This window comes from Fragaria vesca, linkage group LG7 (genome assembly GCF_000184155.1).
Source record: "Fragaria vesca subsp. vesca linkage group LG7, FraVesHawaii_1.0, whole genome shotgun sequence".
Classification (NCBI taxonomy): Eukaryota; Viridiplantae; Streptophyta; class Magnoliopsida; order Rosales; family Rosaceae; genus Fragaria; species Fragaria vesca.
This window is the reverse complement of record NC_020497.1, coordinates 12,471,402-12,493,056: the sequence shown is the minus strand read 5'-3', so window position 1 is coordinate 12,493,056 and position 21,655 is coordinate 12,471,402. Positions and strand designations below refer to the sequence as shown.

Below are 21,655 nucleotides of genomic sequence, written 5' to 3'. Positions count from 1 at the left end.
CGGTAACTCTCTCAGAGAAATAAAAGCGTCAAAATTAATTGACGGTAAAACTCCAACAAAAGGAAATGTTCAATCATGAACCATAGCATGCATATTATTTCAAATAAAAGTCCACTCACGAATTAGGCCTAAGCCTGATGTCAATCTGGGGTCTCGTCTGCTCGAGCCTCTTCACGTCCTGTTCCAAATATCATATTAATTTCCCAACCAATAATCCAATATTTAATCAAAATAGGCAAAATTACCCGAGAGCCATAATTACGCTCATTATTGCCTAACTTCGATATTCTTACATCGGAACGATCCGAACTTAAATATCATATTCCACAGTCGTAAATATAACCTCCCCAAAATACGACTTAAATCCAACGGCCGGATTCTACATTAATTAACCGCCAAAAATACCAAACTTCAGAAATTCATAAACCTATCCAAAACTCATCCAAAAATTCCATAACTCACTTCAATAAACTCCCCTTAATATTCCAAATTTAACAACATTAAAATCTCCCAACCGGCGGCGGCCGGAGGTCAATTCCGGCGACCTCCAAAACCTATGAAATTTTAACAGCGTCTTCCTCTCATCAAGCTCTACAACTTTCATAACTAGCATAAACACCAATTCCAAGCCTAACTAGGGCAATCGACTAAAAACATCAAAAACACCATAAAACTTCCACCTCAAATTTCTCCTTACCTAGCTCAAGAGGGAGTGAGTCCTTTTAGGGCAAGGTTGCTGGGTTGGAGGGCTACAAAACCATACCAAGCTTGCCCGGATTGGTGGCCGGAGGAGGAAGTTCCGGCGAAGTGAAGGTTTGGACAGTCGGACCTTACGGGTGGCACCGCTCCTTCACGGCGGCGCTAGGGCTCCTCTCACCGGTCTAGAAATGTTGCTGGGAGGGAGACCGACCGAACGGAACTGGTCCGGCGGCGAACGGAGGCCGGACGGCGGCGGGAGGGCGGCCGGAAAACCGGGCAGCGGGAGGCTCGGGTGCGGAGAGGAAATCGGGAGGGAGAGAGAGAAAGAAAAGAAGAAGAAATGGGTTGGGCTCGGCCCAGCCGACCCAACTCTCCCTTTTAACCCAAACTTCCAAAATAAAAATACCCCGAAAAATAATACCCGAATAAAAATTACCTTTTACTAGCTAAAATTTACCATTTTTACCGTCGTCGTATTTTCCTCATACGAATTATCCTCCGCACATAATCGTCCCCGAAACCCCTCTAGGGACCAATTAAACTATTTACTCAATGATCGAGACGGTAAAATTCTTATTATAATCACGCTAGTAAATAAGGTAAAAATATAAGGGTCGGGATGTGACAATTCTCCCCTCCTTATAAAAATTTCGTCCTCGAAATTAATATACATGTCATCCGAAGAGATACGGATATTGTTGCATCATTTGCTCCTCTGATTCCCAAGTAGCTTGTGTTTCGGGTTCATTGACGATTATTAAGTAGAATTCGATGGAATGCAATGACTTCTTCAAGCTTGTGTTTCGGGTTCATTGACATATCTTGCTTGACAACATTTTTATTATTCACATGATAATATATCGATACATACTTGTTGTTTGAAGGTTGTGTGTGTGTGGAAGATGATCACTTGTACATAGTTTAGTATCTTTTCTTTACTGCTTTCGTAAGAATGTTAGAACAAACCCTAAAATCCCCCCTCCCCCCCCCCCCTCCCCCCCCCCGAAATCATATAAATGTAATTGTTGTTTATATTATGTAAATAACTCTTATTTTAGATTCTAATATGTTTAGGTTTGTAAACGCAAGAGCACCCTGAAGTCCCCGGATTGATCGAACTTTATCTACCAATATTACAATTGTCAAAACAGGGTTCATAATTATCGCACGCTCGGAAACCAGCGCGTCAACGTTCCACACAAGACCAAAAAGGATCATAAAAGGTTCACGTGATCAAAGAATATCCATTTATGGAGCCATGCTTACATGAATCACTGTACTAAAAACAAAAGCAAAGCTATAAAAATAGTAAAGTAGCACAAGAGGTGGGTGCTACCTGGTGGAAAGAAGAAGCAAACAGAGTTGACCTTCCAAAGGCCAACTGGAAAGCCCTCCCAGTCATAGGCAACATATCCGCAGCCTTGAGCAGCATCTCTTTGACAAGAGTCTGATCCTTTATCGATACCAAAAGCTGAGTCGGTCCCAGCCACAGCTTCACAACGGAGCCATACTTCTTGTGAAAATCAGCCAACACCTCTGAATTGCCAAATTCAAATTCAAATTCAGCATCCAATTCACTAAAACTAACCTACTTAGTTCCAATTAGAGTAAAGAGAAGGAAATTGAACGAACCGGTGAGGTTTTGGCGGGAAAGAAGGCGGAAGTGGCCGTAGAAAGAGGGGCAAGGAGGGCCAGGGATGGGCTTGGCTAAGGCCCATGAGCGGTGCACCTGGACGAGTTCGCGGAGCAGAAGAGCGGTGACGGCGATGAGAGCGATCCAGAGGAAGGCGTTGAACTCTCGAGCGGCCAAGTCTCTGAGAAGAGAATCGTTGCTGTTGCGGTTGTCGCAGGCTTTGGGTCTCGACGACTGGAACAGAATGGTAAGCGGCGTGCTTAATCCGCACGACGAAGAAGAAGAAGAAGAAGAGGGTTTCATTTTCGTTTCATATCCCTGGTTCAGTGATGCTGAACAAGAACGAGCTCTCCTCTCTGGACTCTGGAGTCAGTTTCATTGCTTTGGGATATATCGACTTTTCTGTACGACTTGTCGTATGCAGCTATCTGATAGGCTGACCTCAGTAAATAGTTCCTTTTCCTACCTTTTATTTTGTCCCTCAACTCAGCTTGTTCTTGTCCTTCTCCTACATCTATCCACGTCCTAATTCGCTGCTCATTTGATATGTCTAGTTTTTTTATTCAATTCAGCTTTCATAGCCCTCCTTTATCCTACCTCTCCTCCTCTACCATCACCCAAAAATCCATGAAATTTCTACAGTAAAAAAATAAAAAATCTTCTCTGCCGCAAATGGCTCCCATATTTCATCATGTCGGCGACTTCCCAACCACCTTACAACCGCTACTTCGGTACGCACCATTCATCCTCCCAGTATCGGCAGCAAGTCGCCCCTCCATACCTGATGTCACGGCGACACAATTCGCTCAGTTCCTCTCTTGCTTGGATGGTGCCCCATACCCAATCTGGGCCTTCTCAATTCCCGATTCCACATTCCGGTCAAATCCCTGACGTACCTTTTGCTGGTGTCCATTGTTCTGCTGACCCGCATTGGTACCCAACTTAAAAACATTGTAACTAACAAATCAACTATTGGATCAATAAAGTTCACTAGTCAGTAGTCACTAGTCTGAATAAGATCGAGGCATATCGTTCAGTAGTTCAGCATGTGCGCGAGAAGTTCATGTGTTTAATGTTAATTGTTCTACCTTTCAAATGAGTAAATCATCGCCATAGTTTAGCAAATCGATATTTGTAAACTACACCATTCAACAATGCAGAAACGGTGCTCTCACTCTACCTGTAGCTTATCAATCATTGAACAAGCAATATTTCACAACTAGCTCATATTTCGGGAAGTTGCCTCTGGTCATTGGCATACAGGCTTTACCTACACTAGTAAAAATGACACAAAATTTACAATTAATTACATTTGAATTTAACAAAATGGTGCTGAATAACCGACTTGACCATGAATCTGTTGGGCGCTTTTGTTTTAGAAAAAACAGAACAAGTCACATGTCACTAAAAAGAAGCAATCTATCTACTGCTTCGATATCTTTCATTTGGCATTGAATGAGGGACCTGCTTTCCTTCTAGACTTCTTGAAATATATCTCAGTCTACTTTTCTCTGAAGGTGCACATACCATTTTGATACGAAAATGAGATCATCATCCAGCCAAATTGGTGCCTGGAATTAAGCATTATCATTTTATGTAACGAGAGCAGTCGATTCAAGTAATGCTAATCGGTTTTTGGTGAGAGCAATCTTCTCTTCGGCTTCTGCTGCTTTTTCTTGAACTCCACGAACAATATCCTCAGGAGCTTTCTCTTTGAACTGATAGGATAAAGTAGATGTGGTAACAGGTACATGGTACTAGTGCAACCACCAACCATAATGACACGGGAAGATACCATAACAAATAAACAAAGGACACAACAGTTTAAGCATCACATTAAAACACTATGTAAACATATTCTGATATCTTGTTGATTCTGCGAATCACTTATTGGACTTTATTTTCTTGTTTATGACTAAAACACACTTGCATGTCTTCCCATTTTAGATCTAGATTTCTGAGTGAAATTCATAATTCCTATGGATTGAACGATTAAATAAAAGAATTTGATTTCTCAAGAACAGATTTATGGAGAAAACTATTACAAGCTGGATATTGTATTTGAATCAACTAGAAAGAACATATCTCAAACAGATCTCATGATATAATGTTAAGTTCAATCAAGCAACTGATCTTTATAATCCTATCATAAAAGAAAAGAAAACAAAAAACATCCCCGGACTGCAAACTTTAAATGGACCCAAATGTACGGTACATAACTGGATTCGAAATGAAAAACACATTCTTCATGACTATAGTTGAATTTGGTTGATGGACCTTCAAAAATATTAAATTACAAATGAAATCCATAAAAAGATTCAAACAGGATTTTGTGGCCAAAATAGTAAAGAAAAAGAGGTGGACTGTCAGATTGTCTACTCAGAAGAACTGCCTGAAATTCTTAATTTCTTTTTTTTTGTAAATACATGTACAACAAGTCAAATTACAGAATTTTAAATTTTCGGTAACTCCGTTTTAAATGCTTAAATATGAAAATAAAGTATCACTTTGTTTGTTATAAATCGAGTAGTATATATGATCTAAACAATTTAGAGAGACACATTTTCCAGAGTATTGAATTCTCCGTTTTCCCACACACACACACATTTGACTTTATAAAGATGAGAAATGGATATGTCAGTAACCATTGAATCCAAATCCAACATTATAAATCCTGTCATCCAAATAGACCCTCAGATAAATAGAAACGGAAACTGCATATCAATTTAAGTGCTTGAAAGTAAGTAAACTCATGTAGACCAACTCTTACTTTAGGAGAATTGAGCCGAGCTATGAGTCCATCATATTCAGTCTGCATTTTGGAAAGTCGCTTATGAAGCCGTTGGATTTCAGAAGTGATATCAACCATATCCGCAAGAGGAAGATATGCTTCGAGTCCTTCACCAGCAACAAGGTGGACTGATTGATCGGCATTCACTGAAGTAAAACACATAAAATTCATTAAAATAATGGCTCACTGTCACATTGTAAGAATGGATATACTTGCCCGACTGAAACTAAATAGAGAGGAACATGCCTGGTGGAGAATCTGTAAAATTGATGCTTTGCAAATCTAGCCTGGATAGGAGAGCTAAAACCACCTTTTCTTTCTGCATCATAAAGTAGATTTAAAACCATAACCCTAAGTTTGACTAATGCTAATAGTAATTATGTAGATGATAAAAATAATATAAAGCAACCAAAGTTAAAATTGTTGGCCATATGTACACTTCAAAAGAAGCAGAGCAACTAGTCATCTGGATATGTACACTTCGAAAGAAGCAGAGCAACTAGTCATCTGGAATTTATAAATCTTCAATTTTTTAAATTTTCTTTTTCTTTTGGCAACCATAGTTTTGACACATGAACCTTGAAGAATGACTGACAAGATTTTTTCCTTCTAGGGCCCATGCTTGGCTACTGAAACCTAGACCAAAGCAAGGCTTATGGGGCATGGACAGCTCTATATGATGGGTTTCTGATGATTGCAAGAGTGCTGAAATTCATATCCCCGAGTTCAACTTGAAAAGACTGACATGGAATGAGTACCTCGGTACTCTTATATTGTAATCAGCCTAGATACTTACCATTATGTATTCAGTAACTTCTGCATTTGCAACTATTGATGCTGATATACGCTTTACCGGCTCAACAGAATATTCTGCTCGTGCATTCCGAATGGCTTTAGTCTACGAATCACAAGGTAGCATCAGTGATATAACTAACACATTGAATATGGGAAAAACATAGAGTAGATAAATAAAATAATTAAATAAAATTCCATTTGTTGCGTAAACAATAAGAAAGAGACAAGAAGGAACATATATACTCACCAAGGCCTGTAAATTTTCAAACTTTTTAATTGAGATGATTTGCCTTGGAAGGGAAGTCAGTGGCCATGGAGATGCTATAAGGGCTTCTTTTCGATTGGGGAGTGCCTGTATTGTCCATAGATATCTATAGAATCAGGAAGAAATACAGATAAAAAGATGGATTGCATTACAATGGAGTAAAAAAGCACAAAAATCACCCTAAATTCCAAGATAAAATTGTCTTTATGTATGAAGTGGAATTTAGAGATATTCAGGAAAAAATGAAACCTAAAAAACAAACAAAATAATTTTCCCAAGAAAACCACCTCCTGCTATATCTGTTCTGAAGAAAAGAATGATTGTCCACAAAATTGTAGCTTTATTCCAACCACAGACAACAGTCGTCAAATCAAAATGAAATGCCCGCCAACTATATTGGTTAAAGTGACCAGCTTCCATAGGTAAAAGTAATTACGCATGTATATTTATTGTAGGGTGAGAAATGGAGCAAACATCATGCAAATTAATGGGCACATAATATTTTGTTAAGAACTTAAATATGTTCTTTATTATCAATTAAGTGATACAAGTAGGACTACCGAGATGCTCCTTTGGTAACTTCTTCAAATAGAAGCTCAGACTTCAATTAATTTTAAGACCCCATTCAAAGAAGTATAGCGCTAAAAAATTTCAGAAATAAAAATAGTTTCGAGGATATGACAAATGAGACAGGAACAAAGGGTTCAAGATAACCCTCCAAAACCAAACTTCTGAAAACCACTCTATTCCAATTCCAAGTCAAAGGGTTCAACAAACAAGCTTTCAAAGACTTCAGTACGAATTTGACTACAATTTGAAACTCCACCAAGTCATTCCCTATTTCAATTTCTAGAGACCTCATTAGAAAGAAGAATGATATAACAACATTATGTTCTCTGCTAGACATTTTCACATGTATCCTAGAGACACCAAATCATGACAAAAGTTTTACACATCACAAGAAACATGAACAAACTTATAAAACCAACATCTACCTTGTAGGTAAAGCAATTCAATTTACTACAAGTTATCATGTATATCCTTGAACCATTTACCTGCCAGAGTTCCTCAGTTACAAATGGCATGAAAGGGTGTAGCAATTTAAGTATGTTTTCAAAAACATACAATAGAACTGCCTGAGCAACAGAAGCCTCAGAGACACTACCAGATTGGGAAAGACGAGCTTTGCTGGCCTCAATATACCTGGAGAAGTGCAAGAAGTTAATAGTATGCACAGCAGTAATTCAGCACATCCGATTCAGGCCGAAGAGATCAATAAAGAAGCAACAGGATACCTCTTGAAACCAAAAATGAAGATAGAAACTTCTGAAGAAAGAAATGAAAAACAAAAAAAATAAAAAAAGTTTTTTCACTTTTGGGCATTAGGAAATAAGCTTCTGCAGGATGTAGATTGAAACTATATTAACTTTGAATAGACAACCATACAACAGACATAGGACTACTACAACATATGACCTTGGATACATAAACAGTGGTAATAGAGAAGGTTCAGGGACAAAAATCTCAAGATTAAGAAAAAAAAAGAAAGTAATAGCATAACTATAGACATTTTTTTTTTACATAAAACTTTTTCAGTTAAAACTCTATCTACCCCCTTAGTGTCTCCACCTTTTACTTTCTTCTTTGTTTTCCTCCTACTGTTCTCTAATGAACTTTCATTTTAGACAACCACTAGAGTCCAGCAGCTTAAGGAAGTGATCTTGGCACTCCACTTTCACACTTGCACTGCACTTCTAATTATATGTGGAGTACAAGTAATGTAATATGTTGAATGCGGAGTGAGTTTAGCACGCCACATATCAGCTAAGAACCTCTATTATGCACAGTTTTAAAGCTGTACAGATTCTACGCCTCTTCATTTGAGTTCTGTACGAAAAATACCAAACACTATGAAGAACTAAAGTCATCCACAGTTTCAATGGTGTCTCAGCACTCGAGGCAATAACTCATCAATTCATCATACTTGATGAATGTTGTTGAAGTAAAATGTTTATACAGTTTGTGTCAAACCTTTCTCAGATAAAAGTTTGGTGATTTTCCTATAATAACCTTCTCATGTTAAATCTTATGGAAAACATTTTGAATTAAATTCTGGACATACCAGTCGGCAAAATCACCCCAAAAAAAGTTGTATGTCTCTCTTCCTACATCTCCAAAGAAAAATTTGTCATAGCTTGCTGTCACAGAGTCGATAAGCAAATGAAGTTTCGAGACCTGCAAAAGCAGAAGCTTACTCCTGGTTAGAGAAAGAAGTAAAATGAACTCGCAATGCAGAAACACAGCCTGAAAATTGTCTTACCACCCAACGTTCTGGTAAAGGTAGAATGTCTAGAAGCTCCACTTTGTCAAACTGAAAGAGCATTACAATGATTTAATTAGCAAACCAGGTAACACTCATCATCATCTAATATGATGTAACAACAGCTACAGTGGATAAAAAATAAAAAATTCCATGATTTTGATGGAAAATATCAAAATAACAATGGTGGGCCTGCTACCGCCCTACAAAATACCCCTACAACCTACATGTAAACTCCATATCTCGGCTATAACGCTCAAATAACAATACATATTTGTGTATAAGAAAACCAAAATCACAAACAACTTTCAAGAACTCCATCAAACAACTACCATCACTCTCTGCATCTGCTGCATAGAGCAATTGCTTGACTAAATCCCAAATTACAGAATCTGTCATGGTCTACCAACTCAAGCACAAGAAACATGAAACAAGTACACTCACCCAATTGCAGAAGGAATACAGCACCTCAACACCTTAATACAGTATATGCAATGGTCCTAAAGCACTCCACCATCCTAATCTCATTGCACAGGTTCCTGTATTGGTCCTCTGAGTTTAGAACTAGAAGAGCACTTGGTTTGTTTTCCAGTAACTCTATAGCTTTCCATGATTTCATGAACTAGATCCAGCAACAGGTGCATTTTCTTCTAACTATCATAATGCTTACTTTTCAAACCAATTATTTGCTTCTTGTCCCAGACTGGATTGCTCCAGCTAGAGAGAGGAACAGAAAAATGCGGTGGCAGCTGGATTGAGCAGAGAAGGTGCGGTGGTGGCAGTGAGGACTTGTTCCATCGAGGAGAAGGTAGATCTGATGGTGGTCGCTGAGTTTATTATTTCATATATTTTGTAGTTTCTTGGTCATAAGTTAGGGAATGTTGGAATTTCCAACTCAAATACCTGTAGTGGTAGTAGCCTCACCCAACTACAAATTACAACGAAGGTGCATGCTATATAATCTATTCGTAGAGACAGCGATATATTATATATAGAATTAAATTCAGTTTACCCCCATGAGGTTTGGGAGTAACTTCATGTTAATCCCCATACTTTCAATTTCATTTACCCCTCAAACTTTTGAATTTTCCTCGGGCGTGACCAAATGTCCTATATTCTGTCCAAATCGGACGTTAACTGCTGATAATTTTAACCTTAACTGTGAGGCCAGTATCTAGAATTTGGGCAAATCGGACCTTATATGTCCAAATCGGACCTTAACTGCTGATAATTAAAGGTCAATTCAAACGGAATATGAGAATTTGGGCACCGCAGACAGAAATTAAAGAGTTCAAGGGGTAAACTGATGAAAATAAAAGTGTAGGGACTAACATGAAGTCACCCCCAAACACAAAGGGGTAAACCGAATTTAATTCTTATATATATATATATATATACAGTCCGGATGTGAAGCGGACGTCCGCACTCTGCTTAAAGTGCGGACGTCCATCCGTTCTCCACCCTCCGACGCCGGTGACGGCGCGCCTCCACCCCAGAACACTCCAGCAGCGTCTCCGACCACTTTCCCTCCCCGGCAAGTCCATTCTTTTCCAGTTTTCCGGTGAGATCACCCAAAACTTCAAACAAAGTCGATCTCGCCGGAAACTGGAAAATAACGGACTTGCCGAGGAGGGATTGTGGTCAGGGACGCTGCTGGAGTCATCTGGGGTGGAGGTGCGCCGTCGCCGGCGCCGGACAGTGGAGAACGGACGGACGTCCGCACTTTAAGCCGAGTGCGGACGTCCGCTCTGTATCCTTTTCTGTATATATATATATATATATATATATATATATATATCACATTTTCATTCTAGATGACATCCTGGGTGTTGATGATTTTCTCTTTTGATCATCCCAAGACCTATATCCCCACCAATAAACGGTTAAAAAGAAAAAAACATTCACGAGTTAGTAAGTTAATAGCAAAGAATTAAGCATGCCAACGACATACTCCGGTGCCCACAAAATTTCATCTTTCTCAGCAGGATACAGTATGTATGTAATGCAGTTTAGTAACTGATTTATTATATCCCAGCACACAACACAAGCTTTTAGTGCAAGAACAATGAACTAAGAGGTGTACATATACATCAACAGCACTTGCTAAGTGATTGATGGCAGCAGCATTTTGACTGCTCAGTGTGGTAACCGTGAGAAGTAAAGTAGTATACATGTTTTGATATAAGAACAGACAACAAAAAAATAGAGGAGGAACAAACCTTATACATTAGTATACTTTCCCAAGAAGCATCATTCTGGCTGGGCAAATTCTGCAATACAAACTTTCCAGCATTCCATAGTTTGTTAGTGAAGGCCTTATTGGATGTCAGCCTCTCAGTGGACAAATTAAGGTCCTGCAAGAACAGTAAAATCAAATCAGCTTATAAAACTATTGAAATGCAAAAGCATAACACTTCATACATATTATCCATTGAGAAAATGAAGTCATGGAAAAACAAACCTGACCAGCAGTCCCTAGAGCCAGAGTAAATCGTAAAGCATCTGTTCCATATTCTTTGATTGTATCTAAAGGATCTATTACATTCCCCAAGGTTTTTGACATCTTTCGCCCCTAAAATGTTTTATCAAAGAAGGGATAAGAAAATAAAAACTACAGATGCATTACATTAAAGATACCCTCAAACAACAAACAAGGTTGTGGCAACTGAGGGACCATCCACATATCTATAGAGAAACACACGTAAGACATTAAGTGAACATAAAATATGTGAAGTAGTCATCCTACACATATGAGTCATGATAATTTTGTCCAGATAGTAATCAGTGCAGGACTGCTTTCGGCTACTCGACTCTCGCCATCTAGGTTGTGGCAATCCACTGCTTCGCCTTCGACTTCATCCGCCTCGTCATCTAGTCATCCATAAATTAAGCATCTGCTACTCACGTTCCCGTAGTCAAGAGGAACTAAGTGCAGGTGATTGGAGCATGGGGAACTCCGGCATTTCCATGATCAAATAATATTTCTTTCTGGTTGTTGTTTTTGTTTATTAGGCAAAGCTTTTCACCGCTCTCTTGCATCCGAACCAGTCGCAATCCATCATTCGGTCCATTCCTATTCCCTTTGGTTCACCGAACCCGACCCAAGCGCCACAGGTTCTTTTTCAATGCCTACTAAGGACTTATAAGTTTGATTACTTGACTTATAAAAGATGATGAGAATGGGTTACAGCTGTGCTCAGCGGAAGAGCCTTACTATCATATTGAAGCAGTGGTCCGTAGGTGAAACCTATCTGTTCTGGTTTCTGGGTTTTAGAAACTGCAGGTTTTTATGAAAGGGAATCTTTTGTCTGCTAATACACCTCTGCGTTCCCGAATCTATAAACATTCCCGAATATCATTTGAGTACAAAGCAATTGACTATAGGCTGGTGCAAAAATAACTCCACGACTTCCATTCATCTAAAATGTAACAGAAAGGTGGTTGATAAATTCATTGATTTTGCAGATCTAACACCAAACTACATGTATACATATCCAGAATCTATTAAATAACTTCATGTACAAATCTATAAACATTCCCGAATCTCATTTGAGTACAAAGCAATTGACTATAGGCTGGTGCAAAAATAAGTCCACAACTTCCATTCATCTCAAATGTAACACAAAGGTGGTTGATAATTCATTGATTTTGCAGATCTAACACCAAACTACATGTATACATATCCAGATGTTGAAAAGTAATTAGTGTTTTTTCAAAAATTTAAGTTGGAAAAGAATTGGAATGTAGAGAAAGAAAGAAAACACATCAGCAGTCGAGAGGTAAAATTCACGCATGAATCATGAAACCACGAATTAGTGATATTTTAGTAACAGAATTTCATTACCAAGTTTGAAGATGGTCACACGGACACATGAGAGAGGATGGGAATAAATTCTTTCAAAGGAAAAAATATATAAAGATAAATTCAAATATAGTATCAACAATTTGAAATTTTACTTACCTCTGGATCTCTGATGAGACCATGTAGATAAATATATGAAAAAGGAACCGTCCCAGTGAACTCAATTCCCATCATCACCATCCTCGCAACCCAAAAGAATAATATGTCATGCCTGTTCAACATGCAAACAACAATTTCAACTTCTACAACTTTCAACGACAGTAAACTTCATGACAAATATTAACTATAGTACAAAAAGCCTTTCAGAATTTTTGAATGGTGCCAAATAATGATATTTAGGCACCAGGAATATAAAATGACATGTACATCATATTTTTATATGTTTTTTAATTTTATTTTCTTGAAAAATGAAAACAAATTTTATTAATCACAATAAATGATACAATAAAAGTGGACAAGAAATTCAGCAGAAAGGAACATCCAACAGAAACGAAGGCACAGAAAGCTACATAAATACAATTTGCTAGCAGCACACAAAACTTCATAATGACAGATACTGCAACTCCCCCTTAGTCCGGCAAAATATACAAAGACTTCAGTTTCTCAATTCTACCAAATAGCAGCTCATAAAGCTGACAACAAGTTGGGGCATGCATTAGCATCATTTTCAAAACTAGGACCACATGTTATTAATAAACGCTTCCATAGGATATACCATCTGGAAAGAAAATCCTTCTCACAAACATTCCATTGGGGAAACATTAATAAAAATAGTCAGTTTAGCCAGACAATCTGGCCTTCCTTATCTGGGAATAAATTTTTAGCTTTATGGTAAATGGCAGCCATATATGAACAAAAAGGATGAAAAAATTTATGTGATCACACATACCCAGTTTCCAGCATTGATGTAGGATAAAAGCGTCTAAAATCCTCTGTTGACTCATCCGGCCACCCAAGAGTACTGAAAGGCCAAAGTGCACTGAGAAGGGAAAAATATAATTCATGGTCAGCAAATTACTTGGCATCTACTAGATTATTGCATTAATAGGAAAGAAACAATATTGAATGAGGTACAAGTAGCTTCAGAAGTACAGACAAACTATAGCATCGGTATATATTCCCTTCAAACAACTGAACCAAAAATTGGTTTACTTTTGTATCAATGTTTTAGCTTACCAAGATTTTCCTTTCTGATGATCAGCTATTTTATAATTTTTTTTACATCTTTGGTATTAATTTCCTTATTATGCCTGATCAGGGATCCAATATAACATAACTGCTGCAAAAAGTTTCCCTGTCTATCTTTTATTTAAGGTTCTTGATTATATCCAGATATCAGCAATTCACAGGGAAGATCTATTGAGTAACACATGGAAGCCTTCTCAGTTTCCACCTTCAATTTAGTTCTCTTAACAAGTGTATAAGATTATAATCTCAAACCAGCTAAAAATAGAATCTTTGGAACATCGTTCAGTGCAACTAACATATTCTATTTGGTGACTAAATAACACACCTTAATAGTGATGGAAAGAATTGGATGACCTAATATGTAATAACTAATTAGACAGATTTCCTGACAATAAAAAAGTGAAGCGGGATCATGATAGAAGTGTTTACAGGAGAAACACTTCATTGGCTTCCCATAAAAAATTTAAAAAAAAATAATAATAATAACAAACCTTGAAAACCAAGTATCAAGAACGTCTGGATCCTGATATATTTTTGCATCTCTTCCATACTTTTCTTGAGCTTTACCAAGAGCTTCTTCAAAACTCCTTGCAACTATATATTCCTCTTCACAATCTTTACCCACAATGTACCAAACTGGTATGCGGTGTCCCCACCATAGTTGTCTGCTTATGCACCAATCCTTGATATTTGATAGCCAGTGATTATAAATCTGTTGTTCAATATATGGCATTAGTGTAAGTAAAAAATTAGTAATTGGGATGATAACTCATTCCATTAGTGCAGTCAAGTACTGAAATGGTAATGGCATACGATACAAAACATAAAATAAAAAAGGACCCGCATAGCATAGATATCCATGCCATGGAGGGGAAAAATACAAATCTGGCCCATTGAGACTTTCAGGGACACGATACTAACCACATAGGCACAAAAAGAAGATGAGCCTATGCACTCTGTAAATTTAAATTAATTGAACAAAAAACAAATACACACACACACACACACACACATATCTGTGTGTGTCAGTTTAGGCCAATGACTCTAAGGTTTAACCCAACTACTCTTTTCAAAAGGAAATGTTGAGATGGACTGTGCGGCTTAAACCAACAAGTCTTTAATATGTAACTTTGGTTCGAGTCATATTCAAGCCACAATGACTCTTCTAATTACCCTAAAGTCTTAGGGTACATTGTTTGTCAGGACTAAGTGGCCTTATGTTAAATAGGAGGTCTTAATTGGTTCGAGTTGAGTTTGGACAATGGGTATAAAAGTATATGGTACTAGATACCGCCTGCTTCCCTTTCCAGCATCAGGTTTTGTTAAATTGAGTACTCTGTTTTGACATCTCTAGTTAACCCCTGCTTTCTGTCTTCATCAATGTCAGTTTGTCACTTTCTCGACAGTGGTCCTAGCATCCTCGTCACTCCTTGTCCTCCCTCATCGTGCTTCTTCTTTCCTCATCGATTCACTACCTTGCTCTCGGTCTTGCATGCAGTGATCTCACATACAAAAACAATCTGAATTGATTCGTGGGAATTTTAAGATTTGGTTGATGTATGTCTGAGTACTGCATGAAAGTGATGAATAAGAGAAAATGCAACTGATTTGGAATTTTGTATTATTGGGTATTGCAGAATTAATTAGGAGGCTTAGCCCAGGATGAATTTGAATATATTTAGAATTTTGTGGAATTGGGTATTGTGTATTGCCATAGGTGACCTGAAAGTAAAGAAAGATACTTATTACGGGTGTATAATTTGGGTTGCAGGTTCCATAAGTAGGTGGGAGCGATGAAGGTAGAGAAATCGGATTGATATGACTCAATGGCTATAGAATGAAACATGTTGTGGACCTTTGATTGCCTCTAGAAATTTTCTGGGCTGTAAACTTCTCTTAAAAGCAACAGAACTAAGAAAGAAGAAATTATAAAGAAAAGGGTAGAAACTAGAACCTAGGTTTACTTAACTATACCAAATGCAGCACTAATTAGTGTAGCTTTAGCCCAACCTCAGGAATCCAGGATAGTATAAAAAACAAAAAAGGTCCACTATACTCTTGCGGACCAAACAAACGACCCCTCAAGTCTAATGGCTCTTACAAATAAAATTTGTGTCGAGGACAACTTAAGCCAACGACTCCTAGGAACATTGGCTCGCTCCAATGACACTTGGAAATGTTGGTTAGTCGTGATTGTTGTTATTATCCTTTCTTTCCTTTTTTTTTTTTGGTTCAACAATTTGTAATGTCAACCATACACAACTATTTGGTGGCAATTTTTTTGTTAGCCACAAGCCCACAACTTTATTTTATTATTATTCCTCAATCAAAATGACAAATTATTACCAAATTTGTGGCTGAGACTTGGTGGGTAACAAATTGTAACTGAGAAAACAAAAAGGACAATTCAACACCAAAAAACCACATACTGCATATCTGCATACAACATGACACGAGAACAAAACATGAATGTTTTAAGACTAACCTGAAAACAGTCAAAAATAATAAAGATAGAACATTAATATATAAGTAATAGGTATAGAAAACAAGGGACCAACTTCAAAAGCTTATTTTGTTGATAAGTTTCAATACAAAAGATAGGAAACCTCTCTTTCTGCTCTCTACAAAAGCACATATAAGGTCAATGAAAAGGTCAATGAAAAGGTTTACGAAATGTATTATCTTTCTAGTTCTTTTTTTCAAACGTTTGTGTATATCAGGTCCTACTGGAGTTAATATAAGGTATACACAAATTTACATACCTTGTCAAATCTTTCAGGTATAATTTTCAGATCTCCTTTTTCAACTGCTTGTAGGGCTTTCTCAGCTAAGGGCTCCATTGTTACAAACCACTGCTTGCTTACTAGTGGCTCTATCACCTGAGACCGAAAAAAAATTATTAAGACAAAGGAAAGGAAATACAGTACAACAATGAAGGTAAAGCAAACATTTTACAATTTTATTTGGACGCCGACACACCAAAGGGAAAACAATCAACTCACTTCTCCACCACGCTGAGATCTGGGAACTCGTAAGGTATGTGGTTCTTTCTTTACAGCCAATCCTGTCTCCTCCAGATCCGCCCAAAGTTTCTTTCGGGCCTCAAACCGATCAAGGCCACTGCAGGACAACAATTGTCGCATCACATACATCATGCCAAATAAAAGATAAAAATTAAAAGACAATAAAGAAGCTTTTCTCCATATCCTCAAGGACTTGACCAAAGTGATGCACCATTTACCAGTATAGTCCTGCAACTTTGTTAAGTGTGCCATCCTTGTTCATAACATTTAGTATTGGAAGACCAAGCTTTCTTGCAAGGTTGTAATCATTATGATCATGTCCGGGACTTATCTTTAACACGCCGGTGCCAAACTCTTTCTCAACCAGCTGTTAGATTAGAAATTAATCAATTGTTACATATCAATTCGTTTACCTGGCATTATATGTGATGAGACTAAAGGATAGTGATTTAACAAATAGTATATGGCCATTTCAATTAAGATTACAAATATGTATAGTCCTGAGACGTTATACATTACAATGAAGACTTAGAGCCTTCGACCAACAATTTGATCACTGCTTTATCTGTGTGCTTCTATATAAGCCCCCACACTCTAAACACTGCCCCAGACATTACTATTAAAGAGTGCTATTTAGTACTACAAGGTGTACCTTGTCAGCGATGATAGGGACGTGGCGACCATATGTCATAGGCACTATAGCCATTCTATTGATGTATTTAGAATATCGTTCATCCTGCATGACAGAAAAAGAAAACAAAAAATTGGATAGATAATAAATAAACAGTTTCCAGATTTTGCATGGACATGACAATATTTCCACTAGGATGGAGAACACTGCTAAAAATTTAGTCATATAATTCTTCAAAAAAACAGCTATGATAGCATTACAGTTCAGGCTAGAAAGGTAACTATGTACTGAATCTCAAGTATGAACCAACATTACTTATATGATTATATATGTCATCCCAGTGTAGAATATAAAGGTAACTATGCAGGACTCTGCTGAAAAATTAGTCAAATATATTTTCCAACCAACAGCTATGAGCATTACGAGTTCAGAATATAAAGGTTACTGTGTACTAAATCTATAGCTTAAGCTTGAAGCAACATAACTTACAAGATTCATCATGTACGTTTACAATGAAAAAAAAAAAGAAACATTTTCAAACCATCTTGATCCTGTAGCTGTTATTCTTCTTTAAAATGAAGATACATGTTTTATGATAAATTAGGGAGATACATCTTGATCCTGAAAGATCAGAGATGCAATCAAAAATATTTAATCCTGTCCTTCTCAGAAACATTAACAATAAAAGTAACAGTCACTAAGTACTGGTGCAAGTTTCTTAAACTTTACCATGTAAAATTGTCAGCACCTGGGCAATCCACCACTTAAATATTAAAGCAAGCCAAGAAATGAATGTGAAGTTACTATACCTCAGGATGCACAGCAATAGCTACATCACCAAATAAAGTCTCCGGGCGAGTTGTTGCTATTGTCAGAAAGTCAGTCCTACAAAAATAGGAGGTATCAGTCAAACTGAATGCATAATGACCCTCATAAAATGTTGTGGCACTTCAAGCATATAACTGACACTCATCACACACAAGCAGACATGGAACATAGTATGGTGTGAAAATCATGTAAAGGTGTTCAGGAGAATAATGCATGAACTAAATTAAGTTGGTTACTCATAGCATCAGTTTCATTGTTGAATCAACCATTATTGATTTTGGACCAAACAATATCACACAGTTGACAAATAATGTTTCACTGCAATACACATTTTTAGGAATTATGCTATTCACAAATGCCATATAAATCATCATTATGCATCAAAATTACCAATTAGAGGTAGGCCATTAGCCAATCAATCCACTAACACATAATCATTGCAGTAAAGTTGCAGCCATCTAAAACATCATAAAATATATTATTGTACTGGCACAATAGGAAGTATAAGCTTTAAATAATCCATAAGATAAAGACAATTAAAAAATCATAACGAGTCACAAGTGGTCAGCTGGAATTACTTTGAGCCTCCAGCAACACGATACTTAATATAATAAAGACTACCGGATTCTTCATGATATTCTACTTCCTGGTCACAAAGTTAAGGGCTCACGTTAAATATTGTGATGCTAAAGAAAAGCTCTGTAAGATAACGTACATGAGACAAGAAGTAACTCACCAAATCAGAAACAGCAGTTTGTAGACTAGGAGACCAATTCACCATGTAAGATCCTTGAGGGGAAACATAAAATATATATATATATATATATCAATATTCTACTCTATATTTAAGTTCAATTCTTTCAAATTCGCACAAACAAAGACAACTATCCAACAATAGTTAGTCATGTATTCTATATGCAATTGTATGCCACCATGTTTTTCAGAGTAGGGAATAACAATTTTGAATGGTTCTTAGGGTTATACCTTGATAGATTAAGCCTTTCTCATGAAGTCTAACAAAGGCTTCAACAACAGCTCCTGCAAAGAGTAAAAGAATATGAGCCTTGAGAGATTTATGCATTTTCTTAATAATACAGTTTCACCTATTATAATACGGTTATTTAAGAAAGAAAAACAAGTTCACATTATAAAGGACCAGAGAGGAGTTACTGGAAAGTCCTTTGGTAGGTTTGAGGATATCAGCCAACTGGCTTTCTTTTAACAAAGGGCATACTAAGCCATGTTGAGATATCAATCCCACGTCAGGAATATGAGACTTGCCTATGGGTTTATAAGGGTTTGGGTCACTCCATCCATTTCCAATTGGTTTTGGATGTGAACCTCATACTACTTTATCAAGCCAGCGTTTAGTTTCTCTTGATACTCCTCCAGTTCAGTACTATCATGTTGAACTGGATTATGGACAGGACACATATAGCCGCTTTGTTGCTACTGTCGAGTTTAATTGAACCTAGGTACTCACAAGATTTTCCAACAATGACTTTAAACTGCCTTTCATGAATTCTGTGAGTTGTTGCTTAGAAATATGACTGCATAGTTTTATGAGAAACCCAGATCAAATGATCCATACGATCTTCCAAAATGAGTTTATATATTCGCTTTTCCACAAATCTTTGGTAGCATTGATCTACCGACATGTCATCGGTATTTGCTGCCACCTTATGATCATGTTTAATAGGTGTATCAACTGGTTTGCAGCCTACTATGATGTAAATCAATGACAAATTTTAAAACCCAGGATGTACTTTAGGGTTCCCAGGTTGTTGACCTCAACTTCTTAACTCTAGCTGGTTGATTGTTAGCTTTTTTAATGTTCCTCTGCTATTCAATCCACATCACCAAAAGTATAGCTGTGCTATCACCTAATCTCAATAAAATGCAAATACTACTAACGAAGTATGCTCCAAACACCATGAAAACCTCTTGTAACTTGATAAAATTCTAGAACGGACAAAAGTACCTACTGAATTCTGATAAAGACTGAAGATATTTCTCTAAATGTTTGTTGTTACAGCATAATCAGGACATGCTTAAACAATAGGAACCTTCAGGACCGCTTTAATTGAATAGTCCCTAGAAAATCCTGACAACTTTGGCTTATTTACCAAGATTTGTCATTGATTACCTTAAACTATAGTTAAGGCTCATGGGGAGGATAAAAGACTGAGGACACTGACTCAATTTTATGCACTTCCTTAGGCATCAATAAACCCTCTGCTTTACATCACATGGCCACAACAACAGTGTTGTAAAGTATCCTATAGTTACTTTTTTTTACTGACTGGAGTTCTACCAGATAGAAAAATGCCTTACGACTTAGCTGTTCATCAAGGGTGAAATGCTCCCTCTTCCAATCACAAGAAGCACCAAGCCTTTTGATCTGATTTGTGATCGTTCCACCATACCTGATCAATATGAATAATCTATTAGACATAACAAGTATCATTAGAGAATAATGATTTAATGAGATTATTTAAACATAAATAGTTTAAGGTTTCGGATGTGCTTTGATGGCATTTTTGGATTTTGTGATTTAGTATGCATGTACTATAATATACAGTCCAAATATATTTAAAGTTCTTCAGTAAGTTACTCCATTCATCTTGTCTCTACACATGTAAATTTATTCAAATAACTGGAAGATTATTATATCTCCCAGTCAGTCAAAGTCAATATAAAGAACTACATTGAAACAAAGATTTTTTTTTTTTTGAGATTAGGCTCTGATCTTACAGCAGTAAGAAAAGTAGAAAACTGGAACGAAAAAAAATATATATATATATAGTGATTAACATCTATATATCTCTTTTATCAATAGAAACAAAAGCAATGTGCAGAAACTTCACTAGAGGATGAGATATGACAAGCTTGCTGAACACTGTCGATAAATGTGCTACTTTTGTATTTGGTCCCACCTAAGAAGGGTGGGGAGACTGAGATATGCATGAATACTTTGAGAAAGCCTCTGACCAAGTTGAAAGGAATTATCTGGATATGTTTTGGATAACAAAACTTCAGAGCTACAGTCAGTGGCCTGCTTGAGATCCGGAAAAAAAAAAAAAAGGGAGACCTTTGAGGGAAGTTTGGGGTCAGTAGGTTTTATGACGAGGTGATCCTTTCGCTTTTTACTCTTGTGGTTGGTTGCTTTAAGCAAGATGATAGAGAAGAAAATGATTTCATAATAATTGAAGTCTAATCATTTGGAAGGAGAATTTGCATTTAGCTAATCTTTTACAACAATTACATGGAGCAGCCCACTGTCAAGAAAATGAAGTTTATAAATAAATTTTAACTTGATTTGTTAGACTTGAGAGAGAGGTGTGTTTAGGAGATATGTCAGGACCAGAGTTTATCTATCTCAGTTTATACTATACACCAATTTTGTCTTAGAAGTTAGAAATAAAAGGATTGCATAATACAAAATAGCACCTAATATCTACACAATAGTTTTTCTTTCTCTCTCTTTGTAGCTCAACAACAAATGTAATATATGTGAGAACACTTGAGACATTGTGTGCATTTGTGTGTCAAAGTGTGTGTGAGAGAGAGAGGAGGGAGAGAGAGAGAGAGGAGGAGAGAGAGAGAGAGAGAGAGAGAAG

General features: G+C 37.0%; 2 protein-coding genes across 2 annotated transcripts in view; both read right to left on the bottom strand.

The window, feature by feature from the left end:
* Window positions 1-2,752, bottom strand: part of LOC101304721 — a 5,899-nt gene extending 3,147 nt beyond the window's left edge. Inside the window, exons 1-2 of the mRNA XM_004308623.1 lie at window positions 2,332-2,752; window positions 2,036-2,235 (exon numbers count right to left, since the gene is read on the bottom strand). Of these exons, the coding sequence (XP_004308671.1) occupies window positions 2,036-2,235; window positions 2,332-2,635 (504 nt within the window). The 5' untranslated portion in view covers window positions 2,636-2,752. The remainder of the gene's footprint in view (window positions 1-2,035; window positions 2,236-2,331) is intronic.
* A 1,111-nt stretch (window positions 2,753-3,863) lies between these two features.
* LOC101312966 (valine--tRNA ligase-like) overlaps window positions 3,864-21,655 on the bottom strand; it is a 21,092-nt gene continuing 3,300 nt past the window's right edge. The window contains exons 6-27 of the mRNA XM_004307160.1: window positions 20,370-20,461; window positions 19,020-19,073; window positions 18,772-18,824; window positions 18,614-18,681; window positions 18,017-18,092; window positions 17,229-17,312; window positions 16,795-16,943; window positions 16,556-16,673; window positions 16,316-16,432; window positions 14,045-14,265; window positions 13,255-13,344; window positions 12,465-12,576; window positions 10,965-11,075; window positions 10,723-10,857; window positions 8,504-8,554; window positions 8,306-8,418; window positions 7,239-7,386; window positions 6,166-6,270; window positions 5,920-6,021; window positions 5,370-5,442; window positions 5,103-5,269; window positions 3,864-4,050 (exon numbers count right to left, since the gene is read on the bottom strand). Coding sequence (XP_004307208.1) covers window positions 3,925-4,050; window positions 5,103-5,269; window positions 5,370-5,442; window positions 5,920-6,021; window positions 6,166-6,270; window positions 7,239-7,386; window positions 8,306-8,418; window positions 8,504-8,554; window positions 10,723-10,857; window positions 10,965-11,075; window positions 12,465-12,576; window positions 13,255-13,344; window positions 14,045-14,265; window positions 16,316-16,432; window positions 16,556-16,673; window positions 16,795-16,943; window positions 17,229-17,312; window positions 18,017-18,092; window positions 18,614-18,681; window positions 18,772-18,824; window positions 19,020-19,073; window positions 20,370-20,461 — 2,365 coding nt within the window. The 3' untranslated portion in view covers window positions 3,864-3,924. The remainder of the gene's footprint in view (window positions 4,051-5,102; window positions 5,270-5,369; window positions 5,443-5,919; window positions 6,022-6,165; window positions 6,271-7,238; window positions 7,387-8,305; window positions 8,419-8,503; window positions 8,555-10,722; window positions 10,858-10,964; window positions 11,076-12,464; window positions 12,577-13,254; window positions 13,345-14,044; window positions 14,266-16,315; window positions 16,433-16,555; window positions 16,674-16,794; window positions 16,944-17,228; window positions 17,313-18,016; window positions 18,093-18,613; window positions 18,682-18,771; window positions 18,825-19,019; window positions 19,074-20,369; window positions 20,462-21,655) is intronic.